At 40.4% G+C, this 16,809-nt stretch overlaps 1 protein-coding gene across 1 annotated transcript; it reads right to left on the bottom strand.

The window, feature by feature from the left end:
• Positions 1–6,238: 6,238 nt before the first annotated feature.
• Positions 6,239–15,992, bottom strand: si:ch1073-83n3.2 (uncharacterized). The gene is made up of 5 exons (XM_066652918.1): positions 15,950–15,992; positions 12,197–12,455; positions 10,981–11,014; positions 10,497–10,671; positions 6,239–7,846 (listed from the first exon to the last, which is right to left on the bottom strand). Exons 1-5 carry the CDS (start codon positions 15,990–15,992, stop codon positions 7,494–7,496), a joined length of 864 nt encoding a protein of 287 aa, XP_066509015.1. The 3' UTR covers positions 6,239–7,493.
• Between the last annotated feature and the right edge of the window lie 817 nt (positions 15,993–16,809).

The following is a 16,809-nucleotide window of genomic DNA, read 5'->3' as shown; positions in this document are numbered from 1 at the left end:
GAACAGAAGCAGCCAACATAGACTCTGATATTTTATGGAAAAGAAAATTTATCATGAATGTAATGTACATCAGGTATCATTAAAATTAAAACTCTGTATTTGAGTGTGTAAACAGTATCTGTACAGACAAAATATCAGCAAGAAACCTTTATTTGTTCAAGAAGCCCAATTTGTCATCTCAGCTATACCATTCCAAAAAATATCATTGAAAAGTTGATTAATTTCCATAATTCCATTCAAAAAGTTAAACTTTCATAGATTATAGATTCAGGGCCCACAATTTAAATGATATCAAGTATTTATTTGTTTATTTTCACATAATTTGGGCTTCCAGCTTATAAAACCCACAAAAACAGGATTTAAAAAAATTAGAATACTGTGAAGAATTCAGCTCAAACTACTTCCCAGTTTTTGCAGAAAAAAAATAAATTAGGATCACATCAAATCAATCAAAATATGGTACTTTCAAAATTATGTGTCAATCTTCAATACTTGGTTGGGAATCCCTTTGCTTTAATCACTGCCTTGATGCGACGTTGCATTGAGGCAACCAGCCTGTGGCATTGCCTGGGAGTTATGGAAGCCCAGATGTCCTTGATGCTTGCTGTTAGCTCTTATTTGTTGTTGGATCTGGTGGCCCTCATTTTCCTCTTGAGAATCCCCCATAGATTCTCAAAGAGGTTTAGGTCCGGTGAGTTGGCTGGCCAGTCAAGCACTGTGATGGCATGGGCATCAAACCAGGCTTTGGTGCTTCTGGCGGCATGGGCAGGGGCCAGGTCCTGCTGGAAGATGAAATCTGCATTTCCATACTGATCCTCAGCAGAAGGAATCATGAAGTCCTCTAAAACATTCTGGTAGACTGTTGACAGTACATGAGGAAGAAACCTTGGAAAGAACCAATACTCATACGGGGATCCCATCCTCCTGGGGGTCGACACCGGAGACACAACAGAGAACAGAACAGAAGTAAAAGTGAAATGATGACAGATGAAGGGGTTATAGTATGGTGAATGTAGAATATTAGTGATATGAGTCTGAGGAAGGAGGAGGTGATCAGTGATTCTGTGAGAGTTAAAAGTAGGTGCAGGAGTTAATCTGAGATAAAACAACACGGCCAAGCGTGATAGTGAAGATGAGACAAGGCCAGGATCTTGTACAGGACACACAGGGGCTGGATCAGGGCAACATCTGGAGAGCAGCAGGACATCTCAAAGCATGAGAGAGAAAACCAGACAAAGGGAACAAATAAAAATACAGAGGTTAGTAGGTTCATGGTAAAGAACGGGCAAAATTGTCCTGCGAAAAAAGCTTCCATGGGTCAGGCAAGAGAACCCAGCGACAGACAGCGTGTTGGAGGTTACTAGAAAGCTAACTAAAAAAGGTTTAGCTATGGTAGTTTGACAGGGTTAATACAGAACAATGATAATATGAAAACCAGCTCGAACACTAATAGAGAAGGAGTAACCTGAAAGTGAGTGATTAACCAAAACCTTGTTTGAAAAAGTAGGTTTTTAATCTAGATTTAAAGATTGAGAGTGTGTCTGAGCCCCGAACAGTAATCAGAAGGCTATTCCCGAGTTGAGGAGCTTTGTGAGAAAACGCTCTTCCTCCTGCAGTGTTTTTCTTAATGCGAGGAACAAAGAGTAGATGGACATCCTGTGAACGAAGTGTACGTGACGGGCGATAAGGTATGAGAAGTTCAGTAAGATACTGCGGGCCTAACCCATTTACAGATTTATAAGCTAAGAGGAGTATTTTATAGTCAATGCGAAATTTTACAGGTAGCCAGTGTAGGGACGAGAGAACTGGGGTGATATGTTCGAATTTTCTAGCTCTAGTGACCACCCTGGCTGCTGCATGTTTAACTAACTGAAGCTCGTGTAACGAGTTGCACGAGCTCCCTGCCAGGAGCGCACTGCAGTAGTTTAGACGTGAAGTTATAAAAGCATGCACTAGTTTCTCTGCATCTTTTAAGGATAAAATATGCCGAATTTTGGCAATATTATGTAGGTGGAAGAAGGCGGTTTTGACTGTGTTGGATATGTGGGTATCAAATGTGAGAGTCGAATCAAAGGCTATCCCTAAGTTTTTAATGATGATATTGTGTTTTACTGTTGAATTATCAAGATTAATAGCAGCATATCTGAGTGAATGTATCTGAGTATCTGTACCTAGTAACAAGACTTCAGTTTTATCAGAATTTAACATGAGAAAATTTTGCATCATCCAGTCTTTAATTTCAGTTAGACATTCTGTTATTTTACGTTGACAAGCAACATCATTAGGTTTGGCTGATATATACAATTGTGTGTCATCAGCGTAACAGTGGAATTGAATCCCATGCTTACGGATTAGTCTACCCAGTGGCAGCATGTAGAGTGTGAACAATACAGGGCCAAGCACTGATCCTTGTGGAACACCATATTTAACTAAAGTATGATTAGAGGATTTATTATTCAGATAAACAAATTGATAACGATTAGATAAATAGGATCTGAACCAAGAGAGGGCAGATCCTTTTATTCCTACCAGATTTTCCAGGCTATCAAAAAGCATCACATGATCTATGATATCAAACTCTGCACTAAGGTCAAGCAGCACCAGAATAGAGATATAGCCCTTATCATGTGAAAGGAGTAAGTCATTAGTTACTCTTGTTAGAGCTGTTTCTGTGCTGTGATTTGGTCTAAATCCAGGCTCAAAAATGTCATGAATGTCATTGTTTTGTAGGTAAGAGCACAACTGCTGTGGACAGATATCAAAGTTTAATGTAATTTCATATATGATTAGATGGTGATCACAGATGGTCTCATAGCGAGAGATTGGATAGTATCTCACACCACATGAGTGTTTTTATTTTTTTTTACCAATTTTACAGAGACTATACAGCATCATACATCATGATGTATAACATTTTTTCAGCCAATCCTATTTGTTACTCATTTGGCCTTTACTTGCAGAGAAAGGCATGAAGGTGGGATTATTTTTAAAGCGTCTGTTTATCCAGGAAGTTCTTTGGGTCAAAATTCCAGGGACTGTCCCACATTCCCTCATTCCTCAGAACAGATTGAAGCAAGGGAATTATAACTGTACCCTGGCAGAGTGGCATAAATGAATGAGCAGCCTAACAGGAAAATCACAGAGGAAGGTCACTATCTGCTTCAGCACTGGCCGCAAAGCCTAGCGGTGGCTTGTTCGCCTGCTGGCCACATTTGTGGATCAGGCTGCATTTGTATTTGGAGTGGGTGAAATGCGAAAATAAAGTCTCAAAAATCCGAAAACCTGCGAGTGAAAATGAACAAATGTACGTCACGGAAAACACGTGAGTGACTTAATCCACAAATGCAGATTCTACATTTTACAAATAAATTTTTAATTCGAGACTTCGACTTTACAAATATTTGCAATGCAAATTTAAATAAACGTATTTATTTTCACATAAAATTGTGATATATCTATGAAAACCAAAAACGTCCTTTCTGGGGGGCTGATGGACGTTTTAGAACCACTTTCTTACGATCTGCTCTTGTTTGCCTTCACGTAATTTGTTCTCGCCTGTCCTCATGGATTGCTCCTGAAGCACACTACTGACGTGATCACCTGGAGGAGACAGAGGAAGTTGTAATCTTTGTAGCTGAACTGCTGACCAAACAGCGCACAGGCCACGTTAGACACAGCTTGGCTCAGATAGAACGAGGGGTCAAACGGAGCAGCTATGGGAATGAGCACATTGAACCAACAGACTGAGAACAGGGGCAGTTTCTGTTATTTATTATATTAATTATGACTGCATACACAGGGTTTATTATCCACTTACTGTCCACTCTGTTAGACACTCCGAACTGGTTCACCTTGTAGATGTAATGTAAGAGACAATAGCTGATCTGATGCAGCACAGTGGACACAGGACGCTGCCCACAGGACAATGTTGGATGACCGGAGTGGCCAGTGGAATTGCGACAGTGGATAGTGGACAGTGAGTATAGATAAATGAGGTGGTCATAATGTTATTGTTGATTGTGTACAGTGTAACATTGCTCCCAAAACCAAACAGTTGCTGACAGAAGTTGGTATTTTTAAGAGTAAAAGTATTTAATTATTTAATTATTAACAGAGTAAACAATGTTAAGCCTCACTGTAGCCTCCCAGGACTCGGCTTAAACTGAGATTTGGGTTCTGCCTACAAGTTCATCTGCCTGGTCCCACAGGGCCTCCTTTACTGCATCATAGCTCACCATAACCACCACACTCTGGGATCCAAAATACCAAGATAAACTTTAGATGTTAGATCTTTACAGTGCTGGGTTTTAAACCCCTCTCTGCAACATTGGGCATTGGCCAAGGAAACATTAAGAACGTGCAGTGTTTTGATCATCTGTGGTGGGACACAATCCAACTATCTGAGTTTGTGTGATGTGTGTGCTCCAACTAAACCCTTTAACATCAGTACCTGACCTTTTACTTATGTTTATGTGGCAGAATGCCATCAGATCCTCGCTGAAAAGTTCTAGCACAGAAGAGTGGAAGCATTTTCAGCAGCAAAGAGAGATAAGCTACCACATACCACCTTTAATTTCAAAAGAAATGCTAAAACTTGTTAACAACAGCAGTGCCAACACCAGGCCAAGCCACAACAATGTCCTGGACATTACTGTCAAGACAGAACATTTATGGCAACCTCACACGTCTTTCACTTTCCTGCTTCTCTCTGAGGAGTGTGTTCAGTGGCAGGAGCAGAGTTGTGAATGATTTCCAGCAGAGTGCCCCTTTATCTCTCTGGGGCCAAGACAAGGAAAGAACTCTTGCCCTGGAATAACCTTCAGCCAGTCATGTGTGTTAACAGAATGGAACAGTATGGGTGGGACTTACAAGCAACTTCAGCTTTAACAATGAAGAAGCTACAGATAGCTCAAACCTACAGTTCCACCTTAAAATGTGCAGCAAGTTGCATTACTTAAAGTAACACTAGGTAAGACTAGCAATGATAGAGGTTCTATTCTCTGTATAACTCCTCAGTGCAGAATCTCAATGATTTGGAAGCTGTTATTTTAATGTAAAAACACTACCTAGTGTTGCTTTAATGCTTAGTCATTATTAACCAATCACCCATGCTCTTATAAATTTGGGCAGTTAAAGGAACAGTAGGTGAGATTTGCTCCTGTGTCTCCATCTAGTGTGATTCATTATTACAGCACTGTACTGAAATCATTATTGAAGCTGTAATTATAAGGTGAAAATATTACATAGTGTTCCTTTAAATCCAGTCCTGGTCTTGGGAAATAAACAAAGTAATACAATTCCCAGAAAACCCTGCCTAGTGTTAATTTAAGAAGCAGGCTTTTGTATATCAGTTTATTGTGTGCTGAGGTGAAGGGACATGGCCTGTTTTTTATTGACCACCTTTGAGTGATGTCCCTGTGTCTGGACCATTAGAGGTTTTTTATGTATTTGTTTCTTTAAAAAGAAAGGAGGAGTGTTAAAGCAGCTGGATGCAGTTGTGGTCGAATGTGTGTGTGTGGTGGTGACAGTTGCCTTAATCTCTGCAGATTACCAGAGGACAGCATCTGGATTTAATGGTGGGGGCTGTAAAGCATTGAGACAATGTCACGCATAGATTCTGGACTGAAGATAGTGAGTGTGTTTACTGTCTTTTATCCTGTTATGCAACAGCATACATGTGACACTATATCAGACACACACTCACACACCTAAACATACACGTTTTTCTGAGGAGGGAAATTTCATTTGAGTGTAAAGGTCCTGAAGAGATACATAAACGTGTTAATGTCAGAGATTTTATTTTACATAGATTGAACATTAATGCTCTCTTATGTGTAGTTTAAAAGGAAGATAATTCCTTTAATAATTCAGAACAAAGGACGTGAAAAGTGATTTTAAAAAATGAGTAAATCTAACACCAGAGACAAGAAAACAAAGCCCCACTTTTACTTCAGGTCACATGGGTCTGAAAGGATGCAAAGCCCATGAGTGTGTGTGTGTGACTGAATGTGTGTGTGATCCTTGGTCTGGGACTCTCTGTAGGCTCCAGATTCTCCCTGATCAGGATGAAGCACTTAAAGGAGATGAATGAATGAAAAAGTTAATAAAGACAATTTGTGGATAAATTTAAAAAATATAATGAAGTTTTAAAGCTGTTAGTGACTGACTTTTCTGTGTAAATATCTGTTCAATTCAGTCTGTTCACTTTGCTAAAAAAAAAAAGAGTGCTTCCTGCTTAACAGCTGATTTAAATATAAATGAATGAATGAATGAATGAAAAGTGTGAAAATCAAGATGGAAAAAAAAACTGTCACTGTGACATTAGCCTTTATTTCACTGCACTTTTCCCTCATTCACCTCTGTGCTCACTTACCTACACACGCACACACACACACACACACGCACACACACACGCAAACACAACAGCAGCGGGCAGAGTTTGTGGCCTGGATTTGAGAAGCAGGTCATAACGTCATGCGCAGGGAAACAGGGAAATCAGGACAAGACAACAAGTAAAAAACACAGTAGATTCCAGAACAGGAGTTACATTTCATTCTGTGCGGAACCGTTCATTAGAAAAATCACTTATTCCACGACAAGTTAAAATACAGATCACAGAAAACCAGAGAGGATGAACTGCAGAACCATGTACACTGTCGACACACACCTCCAAGAACTGCACAGTCATCACAATAAAATCGCCACAGAGGACAGGGACGGCAGATAATCACAGTCAAAATAAAAATACTGCGCTGTGTTTGTAGGCCATTGATCTGAACTGTCCTGGAATAAAGGCCTGAGGATAAGAACCTTAAATCAGTCAAATAAATACATTAATATATCATATTAAAACCATAACTCTGACACATTTCTGCAGATCAAAACAGGCTCGGGGATACTAACACTAATGAAGCACAGATATGGGAATAGTTATCAATGGGAAAATCTCCCCTTTTTACATCCTACAGGGAACATTCTGGAAATCTAGTATCGTCTCTAGTGCTATCCCTATTTATACGAGTTTAAGAGTTCCGGTACCTGTGTCTAATTTATTGTCTGTGGAATATGACTTGGTGAAGCAGTAGATAGAGAATTGGTTAAAAATCATATTTTGGCTTGAATTTATGTCTCTAATATGTTAGAGGATCTCTGTAAGAGTTGGTGTTTTTGATCCAGGTGTAATACATTTCTACAGCACTGTCTCTCCTCCTAAAGTTACAAAGTGCGCTTTCTGCAGTGCTGATCCTGGAGTAGCAACAACACAGGCCCATTTCTCTCTTTTACAGGTCAGTGTTTTTTTTTTTTTTCTTTAAACAGAATAAAGAAAACAAATGCTGTAAAATTAGCTACTTTTATCATGTTCTCTGAGGATTTATTGACTTATTTTCAGATCAACCATTCACGTCATTAACCTGTGCTGGCCACGGTGTTTGCCCACGGCTGTAGTTGATGAACAGTTATGAACCTGTACAGGTAATTTATCCTGTGTTTTTTCAGAACGCAAATCCCCCACAGTCAAACGCGTCAAAGTCGGAGTCTCCCTCGAAGTCGAAGCTGTTGAAGTGCGGCGAGTCGACGGCCTGGCTGCAGGCATGGTACGAGGGTCCTCCTCCCAGCTCTGAGAAGGCTGTGGAGTGGGGGATCTCAGGGGCTCTGGCCGCCATGCTGGAAGTTGGAGAGCAGGAGTTAAGGTAGCCCAGAGCCGAGGAAGCCGCGGCTCCGCCCATCAGCAAACACACAGCCCTTACGGCCCGAGCGTCGCTGCTGTTTCCGTGTCGAAGGCAGTCATTGGACCGGTGAGGGGGGACCACAGAGGGGCTGCGGCTCTGGCGCTGACGTACACTGCCTGGGACAGAGAGCAGATATCAACTTATACATGATATGAACTCAAATTTAATTTAGAGCAGGATAGAATAGAATAAGTACCATCATTATTCACTATTTTTACAATGACTACACGTTTACATTAATCTTGCAATGCTGGAAATATGTTCTGCTATCGCTGCGCAACACAAAACCTTGGTAAAAACATTTGACAGGTCAAACCCAGTAAACAAGGAACGTCCCTGGACGTTCAAAATAGGTCTAAAAGTAGTCTGTCCGTCAAGAACATATTTTAAACGTCAATGGACGTCCAAAATCCATCTTAATAAGTTAGTTAAGTGGTGACCAATCGATAACGTCAGTGGACGTCCAAAACGCTTTTTATACAAGTAATTTATTTCGGGACCAATTAATAACGTCAATGGACGTCCAAAATACGTCTAATAGTCGTCTTTTCAATGTCTGTGTTTGGACGTCTTTTCAACTTTCATTTTCAACCTTAAGAGAACGTTGATTAGACGACAGTCATTACGTTATTTCAACGTTGAATCAACGGCTAATTGTTTACTGGGAATATTGTCCCAAAATAATCGTTGCTTCCCCTTAAAGCAAGAGTAGATAGTATTTCTTTTTAACCTTGAAATTACAGCTTCAAAATCATTGAGATGCTCCACTGCGCTTTATTAGAGCCTCTGTCGATCCTACTCCAGCCTCAGTACTGGAGGAAGGTGGGAAACCATCCCACTCCCTCCATTCTTCCCCTTGATTTCGGGGCAGTGCTGTGAAAGTGAATTACGCTCTGCAACTGTAGGGGGAGCCCAGGAGCAAAAACCCAAACCTAGTGTTCCTTTAAGCCTTTTCTCCTATATTAATAATGTAGATAATTCGTGCACTGCAGTGTGTTTGTTTTTTTGTTTTTTTTTTTCAACTAAGTGCAGTCCCCCACTTCGCCAGAAGAGAGCACTCGTCAATTACAATTCTGTAAATAGCTTTTGTTTTTATGTTTAATTGTGTAAAATCCAATATAAAGAGGTTGGAATTCATTTCCAAACTTATTTGAAAAGATATCTTTGATACTAGATCTTATCTCCCACCAAAATCCCCTTACTCCTGGACATTGTTCCTTTATCTGTCCCACACCTTGTACAAATATATTACGGTTAATATGGTCCTCATATTAGGAAAGCCTCTCCACTCTTACACAGCCTTTAACACAGCCTACTGGTCATTTCCTCTCATAAAAGAGCAGGCAAGTATGTTTTTGAAAGAGCAGAGGCATATAAACCCAAAAAAATCAACCACAGGAAGTTACAAAAACAGTACATCCACCATCTGTGTGTCGGTCTGTTTTTCAGAGCCACGAAGCAGGACGGCCAAGTCAGTCCATCGTTTACTGAGAACAAAATAGAACTTCCGCTTCACTAGCCAGAAAAGACTGAGAAAAAATCCCCAGAACTACCAGGAACAGAAAATAATACTGAAAATAGCAGCAGCACAGGCCTCATAAAATGACCCATGTCTATGGTGTGTGGTTTCAAAGGGTTTGCTACTAATTTCTACTAAGTGAGGTTCCTTTAAATTTCCCCAGTAAAGTGCATACGGACCGCACTGTATCATCCCCAGCCAGCACACCCCAGTGGGGCACGCAAGGGTTGGGCTTGGACTTGCTGGGATCAAGAGGGGTGGGGGCTCTGGGGGGGTTTGGCTGCCTCTAACCTGGCTCGGCTGCCTAACTTTAATGGCCAATAACAAAATCTGCATTTTATCACCTTAAGAACATATCAAAGTTCAAAGGGTATGTGTCACAACCAGACTTAGAAAAACTCATTCATGCATTCATCTCCAGCAGCTGGACTCCTGCAGTGGTCTCTTTACTGGACTTCCCAAGTCAGGCAGCTGCAGCTTATTCAAAATGCAGCAGCTAGAACTCTTACCAGAACCAAGAGAACCGAACACATCACTCCTGTCCTCAGGTCCCTGCACTGGCTCCCGATTAAACACAGAATTGATTTTAAAGTGCTATTAATTGTCTGTAAATCAATAAACTGCCTCGGACCAAAATATATTTCAGATTTGCTAGAAGTGTATGAACCCAGTGGCCCCTCAGATCACTCTGGACTGGTCAGTTCATAGTGCCCCGGGTCAGAACCACACAGGGGGAGGCAGCTCTCAGTCACTATGCTCTCTGCACCTGGAACAGACTCCCGGGAGACATCAGATCTGTCCCAAATATCACTATCTTCAAATCTAGAGTAAAGACCTTCCTGTTCTGTGCATTTGAATCGCGCTGTACTTCACAGATCTATGTATTTTATTTCTAGTACCATTTTAATAACTGTCCTTTTTTATTACTCTGTTTTTATTGTTTTAAATTTTACTGAATAACTTTTAATCATTTTATTTATTTATTTTTAATTATATATACTGTTTTAATTCTATTTTATACTTTTTAATTGTTTTTATTTCCTTTTACTTTTTAAATTCTACTGTAATCTTTCTGTATCGCGCTGTAAAGCACTTTGAATTGTCATTGTGTACGAAAAGTGCTCTATAAATAAACTTGCCTTGTCTTGCTTTGCTTTGTATTGGATATACATGAAACTGTTAAGTAAAAAAAACAATTTTATTTTTCCCATAGTTCACATGACCCTTCACAGCAATCTGAGACGCACCTCTGCTTCTGAAGGAGTTTTCTCTGGACTGAGTGCGAGGGGAGTTGAGGGGCTTGTCGCTGAAATTGGGGGAGGTGGGCTCTTTCTCAATGGGGGTGTCAGGCAGGGGGTCTCGGTCTGTGATGCAGGGGACGATGCTTTGCTGTCGTTGCAGAGTCAGTGGTGAGGTGACACCCTAAAGAGATGAAAAGAGAAATGTTATAAATGCTGTTTGTTAACTCTGTTTAAATAAAGCACCATACTCTAATGTTTATATAGTCACTGTAGGAACAGACCTCTTGTTTACACTGCGTCACATTTTCATGACAAAATAAATGGAGTTGATCTAACATTTACTAACAAAACATTATTTAATATATTATCTTATTCAGAAAGTTAAACTATTGTACTACTATTGTAAACAATAAAGGCATTCATATTCATTTATCAATAATCAGATTAATGTTAGGAAACTTAATCAAAGCTTAAACAAATGAAGACTCACCTCTTTCACTTTCCTCAGTATCGTCAGCCACTGACTGTGGACAAAAGAACATCAATAAAATGTTAAAGCAAATCAACAATAAACAGAAAAGAGAAATCTGCTGAGGAACATATGGAGTCATTTTTATTTATCCCCAACATGCCTGTAAATTATTCTGGTCCTGATCTGGCTCACATTACCCATTTACATGGCCCACTTGCCACATGGAATGATGTCATTTGAGCAAACCACTCCTGTTCACCACACGAGGGCCACATAAAACACCAAATCAGTGTCATATTGCCACAGCTCACTTTCTGTGCCACAGCACAGCTGTATTTTTGCCAGAAATTGGCCAGATGTGTTATGTGACATGTTCAAATGTGCCTTTTTAATAAGTGGGCCACTGTTTATTCACACGCAGGTTGCAGTCTCCAAATAATAATAATTTTGGTTGACAACTTCAAGTCCTACATCTTCACAAATATTTTTGTGCAATAAATACTTATGCTGCTATTGGTAATGTCATGTATATTCTCATTATGGTCCTCTCTTATCTGCATACTCTCTGGATAAAGAGAGGCATGCTCAATGCTGACATAGGTATTCAATGCATATAAAAGCATGGGGTGCTCTCTAGTAGCCACACAAGGAGCTTGGTTCACTATCCCCAGTCACAAGCATCACTTTTGGGGTAAAAATGCCAGAAGTTGAGGCTGTAGTTGCAGCAAAATGGAAACAATCTGCCTATCAATATTTATTAATGGACAAATAGTGCATTCTACATCACAACTTAATGCAGGGTGAGATGTAACATGGATATTATATGCATTTAAAGAGGTTCCAATGTAACAGCTCATAATGAGATATGGGGTGGGCACATATTGTAATAAAATCCCTTGTTCATGGCCCTTTTCACATAAATGTGAAAATCTGGAGCCCACCAAGTCTTACACTGTGAAACAAGACCATCCAGTGAGTTCTGTGTGCTGCCTAAGTCAGAAAATATGGGATAAAATGAGCCTTTCTGATTCTGCTCTGCTTCTGACGTCAAGTTCAGAGACTTTAGAAATGCCCCACCAACTCTTCTGAGTCTGTCCAATCACAACGCTAGAAAGGGGATAGAGCCCTAATAAATTCAGACCTATTGACTATCCTCCATTAACCAATTAAACGTTAAGGATCTGTTAGAGAATTGAACAAATCTAGAACGTCTGAACCATGAGAAGAGAGTGACCTGCAGTCTTCAGGGTTGTCCGACAGCAGCAGGAGGAACTTGTCCTGGGGCAGAATGAGGGCGAAGCAGCAGTCCCTGCGCCCACCTGGGGGCAAACGGGGCAAATCCAAGATCTCCTTGCCCTCCACTATGGAGTGACAGTCACTCTGTAGCACCACCACCTGGTCAGGAGGAGAATCTGCATCCTTACACACAAACAGACTGCCTTCCACCGTCAGCACCACGTACTTCTCCTTCCACTGCTTAAACATGAAGCCACCTAAAAGAAAGAGAGACAGAGAGGGGAAGAAAGGGACTTGTTTTCCTGCCTTAACTTCATCAAATCAGTGAGGTCAGGACACTAATAAGTCTCAAACCAACAAACAAATGGACGAACAATCACACAAACATGTCATTGGAAGCACAGATAACCAATAACCACAGTCCAAAAAAAACACATGTTGGTAGGTGGATTGGTGACTCAAAAGTGTGTGTGAGTGTGTGTGTTGCCCTGTGAAGGACTGGCGCCCCCTCCAGGGTGTATTCCCGCCTTGTGCCCAATGATTCCAGGTAGGCTCTGGACCCACCGCGACCCTGAATTGGATAAGGGTTACAGATAATGGATGAATGAATGAATGAATTTTACTTGGAGTAGTTAACGCATAACTTTTGATAAACTGGGGTTTTTGAGACCTCTCTGGTGCAAACGTGTAACTGCAGGCAAATTAATTTATTGTCTGAAATCACTTAACCAGTACAGGGTCGTAGTAGAATCACTGGGCACAAGGTGGGAACACATCCCAGAGGAGGCGCCAGTCCTGCGCAGGGCAACACACACTCTCACATTCACTCACACACATGGACACTTTTGAGAAGCCAATCCACCTACTAACGTAGCAACTGGAGGAAACCCATGTGGACATGGGAAGAAGACACCAAACTCTCACTGACAGTCACCTGGAGTGGGATCTTCTTCCTGAGAGTGGGGGGCTCTCATTAACGGCATTAATGGCTCTCATATGTTGCCATTTTCCCCATAAGAATTAAAGAAATTAAAAGAACAAGCAGCAATATGATGGATGGAGACAATCTGAAGAAATGTGCAATTATTATTCACTACAATTAAACAGACTGTTGTGTCTTTCAGACTGAAATATATATAAATGAGTGCTGTTATGACTGGTTGTCATGATTTTTTGTTTATTTTTTTTTTAATATTTCTACTATTTTATTTATTTATTCATTATCTACATTTTGCTCTTTGACTTTTATAATTTTTACTGTTTTAAAAGGTATGTTTAAATTACATTTCTAACATTGATGTCACCTCTTAAATTGTTTTACATTTTCCTTGTTTTAAGTTTTATATATAGCTACTTTGTAAATGCTGTTTAAATAAGGGTGAATGTAATGAACAAATGAATGAATGAATTAATGAGTGAGCGAGCTGATTGTTTTGTGATGTCACAAAAGCCAAAACAGTGACACATATCCATGAATTAAGCCTAATCATTCACACTGAAAGAGTTCTGGTTTATGAATGAGGTGGCCAATCAGAACACAGACCTTGTACATAGAATATATCAGTCTTAAAGGAACAGCCAATGATTTACGGCGGTTTCAGTGCGAATCACAAATGTCCAAAGTGGGTGTCAAGCAGAAAATAAAATAGTCAATGTAGTACATGAGTTGAATGAGATCCAATTCTCATCTTCAGACTGATAGAGTCAAGCCTTCCAGTGCAGAGGCAGTTACTGCAGCAAAAGGGGGACAAACTCTTATAATACCCATGATTTCAGAAGACGCTGAGGACAATGTTTGACTAACCTAGTAATCTCAGTTGACGTTTAATTCCAGACCAAACAGTCATATCCAAAATGAGGACGTCCTGATGCCCTCTCTGGAAAAATGTAAATAAATGTCAGTGCTAGCGTCAGCATTAGGAGAAATATGCGAAAGCAGACAGATGATACCCTGGCTTTCGAGCTGACATACTTTAATAATCATACATGGAGAGCACATGTCGACGGCTCATAGTCCTCTCCATTTGTTTTTCATACGGATTACCGAAGACTCTCAGGTGGATTAGTCCCAGAGGCTGAGGAGGCTCCCGGATCCAATAGTATTTATTCATGTCAGAGAAATGCCAGCAAAAACAACAACTATCCATTTAAATACAGACATGCGTTCTGACAGACTGACACTGAAAAAAATGTTGAACACATGAACACAGCAAGTGAATCGAATAAGTGAACGCATAAGGACATCTGAGTAGCATTGCAATGGGAAAATAAAAGCTCCAGACTCCTACTCTCTCAAAAATAAGGTGGCACTAAGGGCTCGGCCAAAAACTAAATCCTTAAATTCAGGTCTACAATTTAATTCCATTCCAGGATTTTGTAATCACAGACAGTTCACTGATTGGCCACCTGGTGTTATACCTAAGACCTATCAGTGATTATAACATACTGTTCTATTACCATTCTTTACCATTTAAAGTTTCCTCTAAATAATGTTTACATTATGTGATGGTCTTTAAAGGTTCCTCCACCCTTTATATTTCCATTTACAATTTACAATCACATGTTCTCTAAAGAGTTATGGCACTGTATAAGTAATCTCTACTTTCTTAAAGTATTATTTTATGTCATTTTCTCTTTTTTACTTGTTTAAGTGTTATTTATCCACTGAAGAATGTTTACATCTTGCCTAAATCATGGGTGTAAATGCTGTAAGTATATTTGTCTAATATACACATGGACAGATGTTGCCTCAGTGGACACTTTGCTTGATCGCAGATGATTTTCCACACACTGGTGCAGTCACAGTTTTTCTGATTATAGCAGCAGGTTGTACACGTTGTGGGATTTAATGTGTAGGTTAAACCTGGAGCTATAATCTGCTCTAAGTGGTACATAGATCTTTCAGATCTGGATAAAAGTGAGAAATAAACACGCACAAACATTAATGCTCTCTCTATGGGACCTCCAAATCTGTGCACACACCTTGGACAATCTCCAGAGAAATGTAATGTAAGGGAGGGCATGCGTATTACCACTTTCAGTGTCAGAGTATAAATGTCTTTAGCACTGAGGTGGGAGCAGTGGGACTGTGTTCTCAGGCGTGATGGAGCACCATCCAACAACTTTGTATTAAAAAGAATGAGAACAAATGTTACCAAACACAAAAAAAGGTTTCGCAAAGGAAGTACATAGAAGCACAATTTTCAAATAAATTCTTCTTTTAAAGAACAAACAAAATTAAAATAAAGAAGAGTAAGAAGAACTTTTTTGTTGGATTTGGACGTTCACATCTCATTATCAGATGTGGTCCTCAATCCCGGCAGCGTCACGTCATTCAGGGATAAAATGTAGAGACCTTAAAATCAGGTTGGAGAACAATTGCTTTTTTGCTTTGCATTTCTCACAATACCCTGCGAACAATGAAGGAACGGGAACGCGACACCTGCTGGGATGGGTTTTATATGCATTGTTTCATTGGATACAGACTTCCAAAACGATGGCTCATTTAAAGAACCATACAAATGTTCCAGGATCCTCACATCATGTGATACTTATTAAAAGCTTTGACAAATTCTTCACACACAGTCAGATGTTTTTCAGATGTGGCACAGACAGTTTGAAAGCCACAAAAACACAGGAAAACAAAAGGATCCAAGCCATTAAAAATGGTCTAATTTGTATCTGTCCATCAGAATAAAGGATAAACAGAAGAAGTGGAATGGAAGAAGAGACTAGACTGTGCTGGACTTACCATACTTCCTCAGGAAGCCTCGGCGCACCCCTGCTGCGGTCATGCCTGTGGTCAGCCAAGCAGCTGGAATACAAAGACCCTCAGGTTCAGGATTCACTGTCAATTTGTCTCTGTGTGAGAAAGAGAAAGAGAGAGAGAGAGAGACAAAGAGAGAGAAAGAGTGAGCGAGAGAGAGAGTGTGTGCGTGTGCGCGCGCGAGAGAGAGAATAATAATAATCCCTTCTCATTTAGAACATTCCACAAGCCAGTGCCCAATCCGGGAGAGCGAAGAGAGGCATCATGGGATTGATGCTGCTGCTGATGCCACTGCAGCTCCTAAGGCAGCACTTCACATAAACATCGCATACACCCGTGGACCGCAGTAATCATAATCGCAATCGCAATCATAACACAGAGTAAATCCCACCCAGGCCTCTATCGCAGCTTTCCTCCCACCCCAGATGTCATATTCAATCCCACCTCACACGGTTTGGCCCTGATCAAAACAGCCAGGCGCTTATTGATAATAAATATCAGCTATTTATTTAAGAAAACAGCTGACCCAGAAATGTTTATGAATACACACTGGCCCAGTTCTGCTCCTGATCATCAATACCTTCATAAATGGTTAAAAACATTATGTACCTTTATTGTCATTGAACTACATACAATGAAATTACTCCTCTGCATGGACCAGGGATAGGAGGCTTTGATCCATCCAAGTTCTGAGTGTGTAACATTCTAATATGTAGGGTCACTACTTTAGGATGGTTCCTAAGTGTCCCACGGACTCTGAACATTGAGTGCCCCTGATGAGCTGTGCTCAGAGATGTGTGTGTGTGTGTGTGTGTGTGTGTGTCCTCTCTGGAAGCTGTTGGGAT

Source organism: Hoplias malabaricus, chromosome X1 (genome assembly GCF_029633855.1).
Source record: "Hoplias malabaricus isolate fHopMal1 chromosome X1, fHopMal1.hap1, whole genome shotgun sequence".
NCBI lineage: Eukaryota > Metazoa > Chordata > Actinopteri > Characiformes > Erythrinidae > Hoplias > Hoplias malabaricus.
Note: the sequence above shows the minus strand (reverse complement) of the source record. Positions and strands in the feature narration are given on the sequence as shown.

Excerpts from the sequence above, each read along its gene's own strand:
- si:ch1073-83n3.2 (XM_066652918.1), bottom strand. The coding sequence starts at position 15,992 with ATGACCGCAGCAGGGGTGCGCCGAGGCTTCCTGAGGAAGTATG. Across the intron at positions 12,456-15,949 it reads AGGCTTCCTGAGGAAGTATG|GTGGCTTCATGTTTAAGCAG; the intron begins GTAAGTCCAGCA and ends TCTTTCTTTTAG. Across the intron at positions 11,015-12,196 it reads GACAACCCTGAAGACTGCAG|TCAGTGGCTGACGATACTGA; the intron begins GTCACTCTCTTC and ends TTTTGTCCACAG.